Source organism: Pristiophorus japonicus, chromosome 22 (assembly GCF_044704955.1).
Source record: "Pristiophorus japonicus isolate sPriJap1 chromosome 22, sPriJap1.hap1, whole genome shotgun sequence".
Lineage (NCBI taxonomy): Eukaryota > Metazoa > Chordata > Chondrichthyes > Pristiophoridae > Pristiophorus > Pristiophorus japonicus.
In genome coordinates this window covers 12,376,104-12,390,174 of record NC_091998.1, presented here as the reverse complement: position 1 = coordinate 12,390,174, position 14,071 = coordinate 12,376,104, and the positions used below count along the sequence as shown (strand labels likewise).

Sequence of the window (14,071 nt, the reverse complement as noted above, 5' to 3'; positions counted from 1 at the left end):
CCAGTCTGTGGCTGTTGGGGTTTTCAATGAGGGTCCTGATGTTCCAGGTCCCAAACTTCATTTTGAAGGGTGGAAGATGCCTGTTGATGAATTCTTTTAATGTGGGCTAGTCGTTGCACACCAGCCACCACACGGGTTTGGCAGAGCAAGGTCTTGGTCCAATGTCAAGGGGATCCAAGACGACTGGATACTAGGCTCTGCTGTATGGGCCTAGTTGCATATGGTGAGATGTAAACTGTAAGCTTGGCACTAAACAGTGCCTTTAGGAGAGATGGTGAGAATCCAAGATGTAGCGAGTGAGAATAAGATATCTGAGGCAATGATTCTCTCTCTCATAAAGGTTTAGTCCTCTCAGGTAAACATAAATGATCCTGTGGCACTGTATCGAAGCAGAGTAAGGGAGTACTCCCCAGTGTCTTAGCTGATATTTATACCTCAATCAACATCACAAAAACAAATGATCGAGTTGTTATCGTGTTGCTGTTTGTGGGAGCTTGCTGTGCACAAGTTGGCTGCCGCGTTTCCCACATTACAACAGTGACTGCATTGACTCTAAAGCGCATTAGGACGCCTGGTGGTCATGAAAGGCGCTATATAAATGCAAGTATTTCTTTTTATAAGGTTTGGTGAGTTGCAGACACAAGTCGCCACATGGGACTCTCAAACAAAAACAGAAGGCATTGTGCTGATCAGTGCATGATGATAGCGCCGCCCTCTATGAGATTGACAGCCAATGGGGAGCGTGACCCCGTCCTCCGTGTGATTGGCAGGTAACACCACTTGGAGCCAATTTCGGAGCGAGTTCCCCGCCAGAGCCACCAGCGCTATTCGAACACACTGAGCTCGGCATCTCCGCAAACCCTGCGCGATGGCTGCTAACAATCCCCGGGTTTTCATGGACATCGATATAGACGGCAAAAGTCTGGGCCGGATCGTGATGACGGTGAGTTGCGCTTCCAGGAGTCAGTGAATGATAGTGCTCGCAATGTCCAATTTACTAAGAAATTACTCTCTAAAGGTCCTATTTTGCTGCATGGTGATACCGTTTGTCTCCTATTTCAGTGGCCTGGGATTGGAGTAGTTTGACTGGTTCCAACAGCCACTGATGAGTATTGATCTTTTTTTTCAGAGGAAGATGATGATATTGCTGCTGTTGCCAATTGGATTTAATCACAAGCCTTTTAGACTAGCAGCACGGGCCAGCCCATTCTGAGATCTATGGATAGTCGGAGTATGTGTGTGCTCCAGGTCCATGCAGCACAGCCTGGTCTCCAGTTGTCCTGGTTAACCCTTGCCACTGGACCAAGACCTAGCTCTGTCAAGCCCGTGTGGTGGCTGGTGTGCAACAGCCATCCCACGTTAAAAAATCCACACACAGGCATCTTCCGCCCTTCAATATGTAGTTCGGAGCTCGGAATGTCAGGTTCCCCCATTGAAACACCGGTGAACTCATCCCTTCAATATGTAGTTCGGAGCTCGGAATGTCAGGTTCCCCCATTGAAACACCGGTGAACTCATCCCTTTTTGGTGTGGAAGTGGGTCATCCACGACACGAGGGACCGCCTAATACCTCTCCGCGGGCCGGCCGCTGGGGGAGCAGTTCCCGAGATCACGCGTCGCTGGGAGGGGTGCGGGGCGGGGCTCAGGTGCAGGCCTGTGCAGAGCAACAGCCACTGGGTGTGGAGCATCTGGAATGTGTGGAGCCGCTGCAAAACTGGGTTCAAAACTAACAGTAGGAATGCAACACGAGTCGGACCATGCTTGGAGTACTGTGTACAGACATTGTCGTCATATTCTACGAATGATATAGAGGCACTGGAGTGGGTGTAGAGAAGATTTACAAGGATGATACCAGAAATGGAAGGTTATACCTGTCAGGAAAGGGTGAACAGGCTGGGTCTCTTTTTGCTTTAAAAGAGAAGGCTGAGGGGCGACCTAATAGAGGTCTTAAAAATGATGAAAAGTTTTGATAAAGTGGATACAGAGAGTATGTTTCCACTTATGGGGAAGAGCATAAATAGAGACCATCAATATAAGTTAGTCGCCAAGAAATTCAATGGGGAATTCGGAAGAAGCTTCTTTACCCAGAGTGGTGAGAATGTAGAACTCGCTACCACAGGGAGTGGTTGAAGTATAAATGCATTTTAGCGGAGGCTAGATAAGTACATGAGCGGGAAGCGAGTAGAGGGTTATGCTGATAGATTTAGATGAGGAAAGACGGGAGGCTCGAGTGGAACATAAACGCCAGCATGGACTGGACGGGCTGAATGTACTATTTCCGTGCCGTATATCCTATGTAAATAAACTCACTAACGCAACATTAGTGGGGGGTGGAGTTAGGCACGGATGCTGGATCCAGGAGGTAAGTGTAAAATTTCACGAGGCCTGCAAAACCCGACCAGCTGAAGTTAAATCAGAGGCTTCCAGCCTCATTAAATTTAAATGGGCGACCCGTCTCCTGGGAGCAGGTTGGCTGTGCGCCCCGTTCTACCTCCATTAAAATCGGAAGTGGGCAGGTTCCGGTTGGGACTCAGATTTTTAACACTTTAACTTTCCACGAACAGAACCTGAAGAGAAGGAACCACTTATAATGTCAGCTGGCATAGGGACCAGGAATCAATGATTGGTGAGAGCGTCTGATGGGGCAGTTGGGGTTGCTACTCATGAGGTAACAAGTTCCATGATAGGACTTTGGGCCGGTGCCAAGACGGGGGGCAGAGGGTAGCCGTAAGTTTGGGCTTCTCCTTTTCGCTCTTTTCTCCCTCTTTCCCCAATGTGTTTACAACTACAAAAAATCCCAGTAATTCCTGCAATGATACCACTGGTTTCCATTGACTCGCTGGCATTGTCTTTGTGAAATGAGGGTTCCCCAGACAATATTAGTAAGGGACCCCGGGAGTATGTTGGGAATTACAGGAATTTCCCCACACAAGTTTAAGAATCACTGTTAGATGCTTAATGATCAGGTAAATGGTAAAATAATTGCATCCAAGTCCAGCAGCAGTTACCGTTGTTACCGTTGGTCTGTATAAAACTTGTTCATATGTGATTGTGATTAGCTTTTACAAATCTTCTCAATATAATGTTTGAACCGTGATTACGGCTGTAAATCTGTAGTGTTTTATTATTGTACATGGTCGATATACTGAAGCTGTGCACTGTTGTCTCTTTCAGCTCAGGGCTGATGTGGTCCCAAAGACTGCAGGTAAGTCCCAGGAACTGACTGTTGAGCTGAAGAAAGTCTCAGTTGTATCGATGTCTGGTCTTACTCTGAATGGCTTTGTTGCAGAAAACTTTCGTGCATTGTGCACCGGTGAGAAGGGTTTTGGATACAATGGCTCCACATTCCACAGAATCATTCCTGGCTTCATGTGCCAGGTGAGGAGCAACTTTATTTTGCGAATAGTTGGAATGTCTCTGTGCTTGTAAGCGACTAATGACATGTTCCACTTTCAATTGTACAGGGTGGTGACTTCACAAATCACAATGGCACAGGTGGAAAGTCCATCTACGGTGAGAAGTTTGAGGATGAGAACTTCAAACTGACACACAAATGCAAAGGTAAATCCGTGCGGCCATATTTGCATTAATTTTCAGGGGCGGGGGGTGGGAGGAATGGAGGAGGTGGGAGGGAGTTGAGATCGTTGGGGTGAAGGAAGGGGTCGGGGAGGGACGGGGTGGGGGGGAAACCAGAAGAGGTTCAATCGGCTCAGTGATGCTCATTGTGGGCGGACTCCTGGGTGACTGCAATTGTGTGTCTTGTCGAGAAAGAGTACCTGGGGATTACTGAAGGTGCAGTTTGGGTCTGTCACACAATGTTACAAATGTTGCAGGTCCTTAATTAGTCATTTAATGTGACAATCACGAGCAGAACCGTTTGCAATTCTCACACCACTCACTGTTCATGTATATTAAATGTACATTACTTTTTTTTAAATAAAATTTGCATCTTGTGGAGAATCCCAAATAAATTATATTGAAGCAAAAGTCATAGCTTTTGAGACATTTCTGACAAGGTGCCATATATAGGCAACTGTTTATTTCTGTATGAATAATTCTGCTAATCAAATTGTTACTTTCAATTTTGAGTCCTGACTACATTCGCTATATTTTTGAACGGCACCATCTGTTCATTACAATTTCTGAAAATATGACCAGTCTTAACTGGGCTAATGTTGCTTTAAGGTGTAGCTGACCAATATATCCATGTCTTGGGACCTTTCAGGTTTGCACAAGTCTTGGATGAGCTGCATTGATCATACTTGAGGTACCACGCTTCAACTGTACTCTTTTATTAAAAAATGGGGTGGGGGCGGGAGAAAGAGCTGCTTTCTGCTGGCATTCATCGCTGTCATTACCTGGCCTCTCCCCAGGGGTGTGAGCCAGACAATCTACAGAAATGGCAATTGTGACTTCATAACTTGGGGTCTGGGCAGCAAAACTGTTCACATTGGCAGAGGAGTCGAGAATGAGAGGATACATAGAAACATAGAAAATAGGTGCAGGAGTAGGCCATTCGGCCCTTCTAGCCTGCACCGCCATTCAATGAGTTCATGGCTGAACATGCAACTTCAGTACCCCATTCCTGCTTTCTCGTCATACCCCTTGATCCCCCTAATAGTAAGGACTTCATCTAACTCTCTTTTGAATATATTTAGTGAATTGGCCTCAACAACTTTCTGTGGTAGAGAATTCCACAGGTTCACCACTCTCTGGGTGAAGAGGTTTCTCCTCGTCTCGGTCCTAAATAGCTTACCCCTTATCCTTAGACTGTGACCCCTGGTTCTGGACTTCCCCAACATTGGGAACATTCTTCCTGCATCTAACCTGTCTAAACCCGTCAGAATTTTAAACGTTTCTATGAGGTCCCCTCTCATTCTTCTGAACTCCAGTGAATACAAGCCCAGTTGATCCAGTCTTTCTTGATAGATCAGTCCCACCAATCCGGGAATCAGTCTGGTGAACCTTCGCTGCACTCCCTCAATAGCAAGAATGTCTTTCCTCAAGTTAGGAGACCAAAACTGTACACAATACTCCAGGTGTGGCCTCACCAAGGCCCTGTACAACTGTAGCAACACCTTCCTGCCCCTGTACTCAAATCCCCTCGCTATGAAGGCCAACATGCCATTTGCTTTCTTAACCGCCTGCTGTACCTGCATGCCAACCTTCAACGACTGATGTACCATGATTCCCAGGTCTCGTTGCACCTCCCCGTTTCCTAATCTGTCACCATTCAGATAATAGTCTGTCTCTCTGTTTTTACGACCAAAGTGGATAACCTCACATTTATCCACATTATACTTCATCTGCCATGCATTTGCCCACTCACCTAACCTATCCAAGTCGCTCTGCAGCCTCATAGCATCCTCCTCGCAGCTCACACTGCCACCTAACTTAGTGTCATCCGCAAATCTGGAGATACATTTAATCCCCTCGTCTAAATCATTAATGTACAGTGTAAACAGCTGGGGCCCCAGCACAGAACCTTGCGGTACCCCACTAGTCACCGCTTGCCATTCTGAAAAGTCCCCATTTACTCCTACTCTTTGCTTCCTGTCTGACAACCAGTTCTCAATCCATGTCAGCACACTACCCCCAATCCCATGTGCTTTAACTTTGCACATTAATCTCTTGTCTGGGAACTTGTCGAAAGCCTTCTGAAAGTCCAAATATACCACATCATCTGGTTCTCCCTTGTCCACTCTACTGGAAACATCCTCAAAAAATTATAGAAGATTTGTCAAGCATGATTTCCCTTTCACAAATCCATGCTGACTTGGACCTATCATGTCACCTCTTTCCAAATGCATTCTATGATATGCTTAATAATTGATTCCATCATTTTACCCACTACCGATGTCAGGCTGACCGGTCTATAATTTCCTGTTTTCTCTCTCCCTCCTTTTTTAAAAAGTGGGGTTACATTGGCTACCCTCCACTCGATAGGAACTGATCCAGAGTCAATGGAATGTTGGAAAATGACTGTCAATGCATCTGCTATTTCCAAGGCCACCTCCTTAAGTACTCTGGGATGCAGTTCATCAGGCCCTGGGGATTTATTGGCCTTCAATCCCATCAATTTCCCCAACACAATTTCCCGACTAATAAAGATTTCCCTCAGTTCCTCCTCCTTACTAGACCCTCTGACCCCTTTTATATCTGGATGTAAGGTGATTGGCAAAAGAACCAAAACGACATAAGAAAATTTTTTTTTATGCCTTGAGTGGTTAGACTCTGGAATGTGCGGCCTGAAAGGGTGGTGGAGGCAGACTCAATCATGGCTTTCAAAAGGGAGTTGGATAAATACCTGAAGGAAAAAGATTTGCAGGGCTACGGGGAAAGGGTGGGGGAGTGGGACTGGCTGAAGTGCTCTTGCAGAGAGCTGGCACGGGTTCGACGGGCCGAATGGCCTCCTTCTGTGCTGTAACCATTCTATGATTCTGTGATATTCTGACTGTTAACAAGTACCTGAGTCATGGCCTTAAACGGTTTGTCGTTTTTAAACACAACTCCATCTTGGCTAAACGTCACAACAGTGCTGTAGACCTCAGACTTGCCTGTGAGTACAATGTCGAGAATGCGGAAGCCTCGGGTCCGAGGCTGCTCCGGATTCTGTGTATTTCCGGACTTCGGAACGTCATTATGACGTCCCAAAGCCGGAAACGCCCAAGCCCAGGTTTGTGTATTTCCGGACTTCGGAACGTCTTTCCGATGTCCCAAATCCGGAAACGCCTGGGCCTAGGTAGGTAGGTAGGTAGATAGGGGAGGGGAGGTTGGCCCGAGGCGGGAGCAGGTCTGCGGCAGCTTGAGGTCTGGGTGAGGTCCGCAGTGGCCCGAGGTGGGAGTCCGGATTCTGGAACATTTTTCGGATTCTGGACAACCCCCACCACAGATCATTCCGGTGTCCTGATTCCAGAACAGTACGGATTCCGGAACTCCAGATTCTCGAAGTTGTACCCGTATTGGGGATTAGTTATGAATTTAGTGGGTGTCTACATGAGAAGTTTTGGTCCCCTTACTTAAGGAAGGATATACTAGCTTTGGAGGGGGTACAGAGACGATTCACTAGGCTGATTCCGGAGATGAGGGGGTTACCTTATGATGATAGATTGAGCAGACTGGGTCTTTACTCGTTGGAGTTCAGAAGGATGAGGGGTGATCTTACAGAAACATTTAAAATAATGAAAGGGATAGACAAGATCCAGGCAGAGAGGTTGTTTCCACTGGTCGGGGAGACTAAAACTAGGGGGCACAGCCTCAAAATACAGGGGAGCCAATTTAAAACCGAGTTGAGAAGGAATTTCTTCTCCCAGAGGGTTGTGAATCTGTGGAATTCTCTGCCCAAGGAAGCAGTTGAGGCTAGCTCATTGAATGTATTCAAGTCACAGATAGATAGATTTTTAATCAATAAGGGAATTAAGGGTTATGGGGAGCGGACGGGTAAGTGGAGCTGAGTTCACGGCCAGATCAGCCATGATCTTGTTGAATGGCGGAGCAGGCTCGAGGGACTAGATGGCCTCCTCCTGTTCCTAATTCTTATGTTCTTATGTTCTTCTGTAAGTGCTGGTATGGTAATACAGTGAAAATATTCATCAACCTGATTTATGATTAGCAAATAAAAGCAATTGTTAAACTTAGTGGCTGTAACATCCCGGTCTCGCCATGTCCATAGGGAGTGTGTACGGAACCGGTGAGGTCTCACAAAAGCTGGTTTTCGGCGCGCATGTCCATACACCGAAAAGCGGCTTTTCCCATCTGTCTAAGTTTCGCTTGACAGATCTTCCGCATCCCCGGGAAAAGGACATGCGCGCAGGCGAGATTGGGCTATTTGGCCATTTCTTGCCCAGCGAATGTCCTTAAAACTTTTACGCCTGGTAAAAGCAGGTGCATAGCCTACTTTTACCAGTGTAAGAGTTTTAAAAAACACACAAAAATAAAATTTAATCACATTTTTAAAGTGGAGGTCCTGTCCACTAAGGTAAGTTAATTTAAAACCCGACTAAAACACATTTAAAAAAAACATTCCCCCTTCACCCGCAAATTTATTTTTCTAAAACATTTAATTAACTTTAATTTTTTTAAAAATTTATTATGTTGTGTTTGGATGTATTAGAGGGTCCTTCTCATTGATAGTAGTGGGAACTCGGAGTTACGGAGTTCCCATTTTATCAGTGAGAATACTGTACTGTGGTTGTCTAGGCCCACGTGACTCCAGCTTCTCCAGCTCCAGCTTCTGCGTCCGAACTTCCAAGACGTGGATGCTCTCTGATGCGCGGGAAGAGAAGGCCTCCGGGACCACCAGGTACTTTCGCAAAAAATTCTCGGGTTGGAGGCGTTCGTCCGAAGGAAGCCTTTAACTGGAATTTTACCCCCAATCTTTTCCTATAGCAAACCTGAGCCTTTATGCTAGCAATAAGGGAGAAGAATATAAGGGGGCTGTGGAGGACTTTGTTGCTTGGATTTACTGATTTCAAAATCCTTCTCCCTGTTGTATTTCTACCCACTTTCAAAATTGCCTGCAAACCTACCTCGCTGACCGTCACTCAAATCTTTTTCCACCAACTTGTGCTCAGTGTCTCACCCTGTTCTTTCTCTCAGGCCCAGAAATGCATTTTAACATTGTATTACCTCGAAGGCACCATCTAAGTGCAAGTTCTACAGGAGAGAAGCTAAACACCTCCTGTAAAAACATTTATGGAATGTTTACATTTAGTCATCTTACTGTTGCAGGTATCCTGTCCATGGCCAATGCTGGTAAAAATACGAATGGATCCCAGTTTTTTTTGTGCACTAGCGATACTCCGTGGTAAGTCAGTGGTGATTTAGTATTCTCTCTCTACGTATTCACAGCACGATTCTGTGGTCATTCATATCTGTTATTGAATCTTGCAGGTTGGATGGAAAGCATGTTGTATTTGGAACTGTGACGGAGGGGTACAAAGAAGTTGTAAAGAAGATGGAAAAATGCGGCAGTGAAAGTGGCACGCCCGGCAAAAAAGTTACCATCGCCGATTGTGGACAGCTCCCCTAATTATTTTTGCAAGTGAAATTATACAATTTAAATAAAACTTGGTCACTTGCATTTCCAGGTTTTTTTGCTTCACACTGTAGTATTACATATTGTTTGATGACTAATTGCTTTAGATTACTAATGTCTCAGCTGAGTTCAACTAAAGTACCTCAAACAGGGACCTTCACGTGAGAAAAGTTTTCTCCAGGTTTAGAAAATTCATTCTGGATAGAGTGTCGTGAGCAAGGGCAGAAAGTGCAGGTGGAGTCACCACCTTGAACTGCTGCAGTCATGTGGTGAAGGTACTCCTGCAGTGCTTATTGGGTAGGGGGTTCTGGGATTTTGACCCAGCTATTGTGAAGGAACAGTGATATATGTCCAAGTCTAGGCTGGATTCAAGCCCAGATACCAGAGGTAAATGGCTGGTTTTCAACACCATTCGCCACCCAGGCGTACAACGTCCGGCAGATGAGAAATGCTCCGGTTTGATTCCCCTTTCTGTGCTCAACTGCTGTCCGGCAGTGGGGTTTATGCAATTATGCTAGAGAGGCCAGATGAAATCAACTAGGTTTCCTGCAGCTGTCCGTTGAGGAGTGACCAACACTCCATTCTGGAGAATCCAGGTTCTTGACGGGGGCTGTCCAGATTTCAACATGACGGATGGGCACTTGAGGCAGCACTTTCAGTACAGGAGGGAAGGCACTTTTGGAATTGTTCCTAGGGCAAAGTCTGGATGTCTTCAAACAAATTGGAGAACTATCAACAGAATCTGGGACTGTTTGCAGCAAGATTTCATAATAGAGGCTTGTAAGAAAGATATGGCAATAATAAAGATATGACAAAGAGTTTGATTAGGGCAGGGAAAATGGAGTACGAGAAGAAGCTTGCAGGGAACATTAAGGCGGATTGCAAAAGTTTCTATAGGTATGTAAAGAGAAAAAGGTTAATAAAGACAAACGTAGGTCCCCTGCAGTCAGAATCAGGGGAAGTCATAACGGGGAACAAAGAAATGGCAGACCAATTGAACAAGTACTTTGGTTCGGTATTCACTAAGGAGGACACCAACAACCTTCCGGATATAAAAGGGGTCAGAGGGTCGAGTAAGGAGGAGGAACTGAGGGAAATCTTTATTAGTCGGGAAATTGTGTTGGGGAAATTGATGGGATTGAAGGCCGATAAATCCCCAGGGCCTGATGGACTGCATCCCAGAGTACTTAAGGAGGTGGCCTTGGAAATAGCGGATGCATTGACAGTCATTTTCCAACATTCCATTACTCTGGATCAGTTCCTATCGAGTGGAGGGTAGCCAATGTAACCCCACTTTTTAAAAAAGGGAGGGAGAGAGAAAACAGGGAATTATAGACCGGTCAGCCTGACCTCAGTAGTGGGTAAAATGATGGAATCAATTATTAAGGATGTCATAGCAGTGCATTTGGAAAATGGTGACATGATAGGTCCAAGTCAGCATGGATTTGTGAAAGGGAAATCATGCTTGACAAACCTTCTGGAATTTTTTGAGGATGTTTCCAGTAAAGTGGACAAGGGAGAACCAGTTGATGTGGTATATTTGGAATTTCAGAAGACTTCAGACAAGGTCCCACACAAGAGATTAATGTGCAAAGTTAAAGCACATGGGATTGGGGGTAGTGTGCTGACGTGGATTGAGAACTGGTTGTCAGACAGGAAGCAAAGAGTAGGAGTAAATGGATACATTTCAGAATGGCAGGCAGTGACTAGTGGGGTACCGCAAGGTTCTGTGCTGGGGCCCCAGCTGTTTACATTGTACATTAATGATTTAGACGAGGGGATTAAATGTAGTATCTCCAAATTTGCGGATGACACTAAGTTGGGTGGCAGTGTGAGCTGCGAGGAGGATGCTATGAGGCTGCAGAGTGACTTGGATAGGTTAGGTGAGTGGGCAAATGCGTGGCAGATGAAGTATAATGTGGATAAATGTGAGGTTATCCACTTTGGGGGTAAAAACAGAGAGACAGACTATTATCTGAATGGTGACAGATTAGGAAAAGGGGAGGTGCAAAGAGACCTGGGTGTCATGGTACATCAGTCATTGAAGGTTGGCATGCAGGTACAGCAGGCGGTTAAGAAAGCAAATGGCATTTTGGCCTTCATAGCGAGGGGATTTGAGTACAGGGGCAGGGAGGTGTTACTACAGTTGTACAGGGCCTTGGTGAGGCCACACCTGGAGTATTATGTACAGTTTTGGTCTCCTAACTTGAGGAAGGACATTCTTGCTATTGAGGGAGTGCAGCGAAGATTCAACAGACTGATTCCCGGGATGGTGGGACTGACCTATCAAGAAAGACTGGATCAACTGGGCTTGTATTCACTGAAGTTCAGAAGAATGAAAGGGGACCTCATAGAAACGTTTAAAATTCTGACGGGTTTAGACAGGTTAGATGCAGGAAGAATGTTCCCAATGTTGGGGAAGTCCAGAACCAGGGGTCACAGTCTAAGGATAAGGGGTAAGCCATTTAGGACCGAGATGAGGAGAAACTTCTTCACCCAGAGAGTGGTGAACCTGTGGAATTCTCTACCACAGAAAGTAGTTGAGGCCAATTCACTAAATATATTCAAAAGGGAGTTAGATGAAGTCCTTACTACTCGGGGGATCAAGGGGCATGGTGAGAAAGCAGGAATGGGGTACTGAAGTTGCATGTTCAGCCATGAACTCATTGAATGGCGGTGCAGGCTAGAAGGGCTGAATGGCCTACTCATGCACCTATTTTCTATGTTTCTATGGGCGATTTTAATCTTCATATTGATTGTGGACAAATCAAATTGGCAAAGGTAGCCTTGAGGAAGAGTTCATAGAGTGTATGCGGGATGATTTCTTGGAACAAATTGTGTGGAACTAACCAGGAAACAGATTATTTTAAATCTGGTAATGTGTAACAAGTCTGGATTAATTAATGATCTCATAGTGAAATATCCTTTTGGGAAGAGTGATCATAGCATGTTAGAATTTGAAATTCAGTTTGAGGATGAGAAAGCTAGGAAAATATATTAAAGAGTAAGAGTGTAGAAAAACAGTGGCAAACATTTAGGAAAATATTTCATAACTTCTCAGCAAAGAGATATTCCAGTGAGAATGAAAGAATCTAAGAGAAGGATGAACCAACGGTGGCTAACTGAGGAAGTAAAGGATGGTATCAAATTGAAAACAAAGGCATACAATGTTGCGAAGAGTAGCTAAAGACCAGTGGATTGGGAAATTTTTAGAAATCAGCAAAGGACAACTAAAATAAATTTATAAAGGGAGAGAAAATAGCTTATGAGAGAAAATTATAAGAAATATAAAAAACAGTCAGAGCTTCTACAGGTATATAAAAAAGAAGCAAGTAGCTAAAGTAAACATTGGTCCCTTAGGGGATGAGCCTGGGGAATTAATAATGGGAAACAGGGAAATGGCAGAGACTTTGAGCAAATATTTTGTATCGTCTTCACAGTAGAAGACACTAAAAGCATCCCAATAATCAATAATTAAGGGGCGGGGGGAGGGTGGACTTAAAATAATCTCTTTCACTGGAGAAAAAGTACGAGGCAAACTAATGGGATTAAGGGTGGACAAGTTCCCTGGACCTGATGGCCTGCATCCTAGGTTCTTAAAAAGGTGGTTGCAGGAATAGTGTATGCATTGGTTATAAGCTACCAGAATTCCCTGGATTCTGAAGAGGTTCCAGTGGACTGGAAAACCGCAAATGTAACGCCCGTATTTAAGAAAGGAGGGAGACAGAAAGCAGAAAACTATATACTAGTTAGCCTAACATCTGTCATTGGGAAAATATTGGAGTCCATCATTAAGGAAGCAGAAAATCAAAATGCAGTCGAGCAGAGTTTATGAAAGAGAAATAATGTTTGACAAACTTACTGAAATTCTTTTTGTGGATGTAGTAAGCAGGATAGATGAAGGGGAACCAGTAGATGTGTATTTGGATTTCCAGAAAGCATTCGATAACGAGCCACAGAGAAGGTTACTGCACAAGATAAGAGCTCTCGGGGTTGGAGGTAATATATTAAAGTGGATAGAGGATTGGCTAACTAACAGAAAGCAAAGAGTCGGGGTCATTTTCAGGTTGGCAAACTAACTAGTGGGGTGCCACAGGAATCAGTGCTGGGGCCTCAACTATTACCAATTTATATTAATGACTTGGATGAAGGCACCGAGTGTAATGTAGCCAAGTTTGCTGCTGATAGGTGGAAAAGCAAATTTTGAGGAGGAAAGCAAAGAATCTGCAAAGGAATATAGACAGGCTAAATGACTTGACAAAAATTTGGCAGATGGAGTATAATGTGGGAAAATGTGAGGTTATCCATTTTGGTAGGAAAAATAAAAAAGTAAATTATTATTTAAATAGGGAGAGATTACAAAATGCTGTGGTACAGATAGACCTGGGGGTCCTTGTACATGAAACACAAAAAGTTAGCATGCAGGTACAGCAAGTAATTAGGAACGCAAATGGAATGTTGGTCTTTATTGTAAAGGGGATTGAGTATAAAAGTAAGAAAGTCCTGCTACAACTGTACAAGGCATTGGTAAAACCACATCTGGAGTACTGCATACAGTTTTGGTTTTCTTATTTAAGGAAAGATATACTTACATTGGAGGCAGTTCAGAGAAGGTTCACGAGGTTGATTCCTGAGATGAAGGGGTTGTCATATGAAGATTGAGCAGGTTGGGCCTATACTCATTGGGGTTTAGCAGACTGAGAGGTGATCTTATTGAAATGTATAAGATTCTGAGGGGGCTTGACAGGGTAGATGCAGAGAGGGGGAATAGGGAACTAGGGGGCATAGTTTAAGAATAAGGGATCGCCCATTCAAAATGAAAATGAGGAGAAATTTCTTCTCTCAGAGGGTCGTGAATCTTTGGAATTCTCAACCTCAGAGTTATAGAGGCTGGGTTATTGAATGCATTTAAGGCGGAGATAGACAGATTTTTAAACGATAAGGGAGTTAAGGGTTATGGAGAGCGGGTGGGGAAGTAGAGTTGAGGATCGGATCAAATCAGCCATGATCGGCTGGGATGGGGTAGGAACTTGG

The 14,071-nt window shown here is 44.6% G+C and overlaps 1 protein-coding gene across 1 annotated transcript; it reads left to right on the top strand.

Moving 5' to 3' along the window:
• Nucleotides 1-722: 722 nt before the first annotated feature.
• On the top strand, nucleotides 723-9,041 carry LOC139234679 (peptidyl-prolyl cis-trans isomerase-like). The gene is made up of 6 exons (XM_070865357.1): nucleotides 723-943; nucleotides 3,175-3,205; nucleotides 3,290-3,378; nucleotides 3,465-3,561; nucleotides 8,731-8,806; nucleotides 8,893-9,041. The coding sequence occupies exons 1-6, from the start codon at nucleotides 869-871 to the stop codon at nucleotides 9,029-9,031; spliced, it is 507 nt and encodes a 168-aa protein (XP_070721458.1). The 5' UTR covers nucleotides 723-868; the 3' UTR covers nucleotides 9,032-9,041.
• The last annotated feature ends 5,030 nt before the right edge of the window (nucleotides 9,042-14,071 follow it).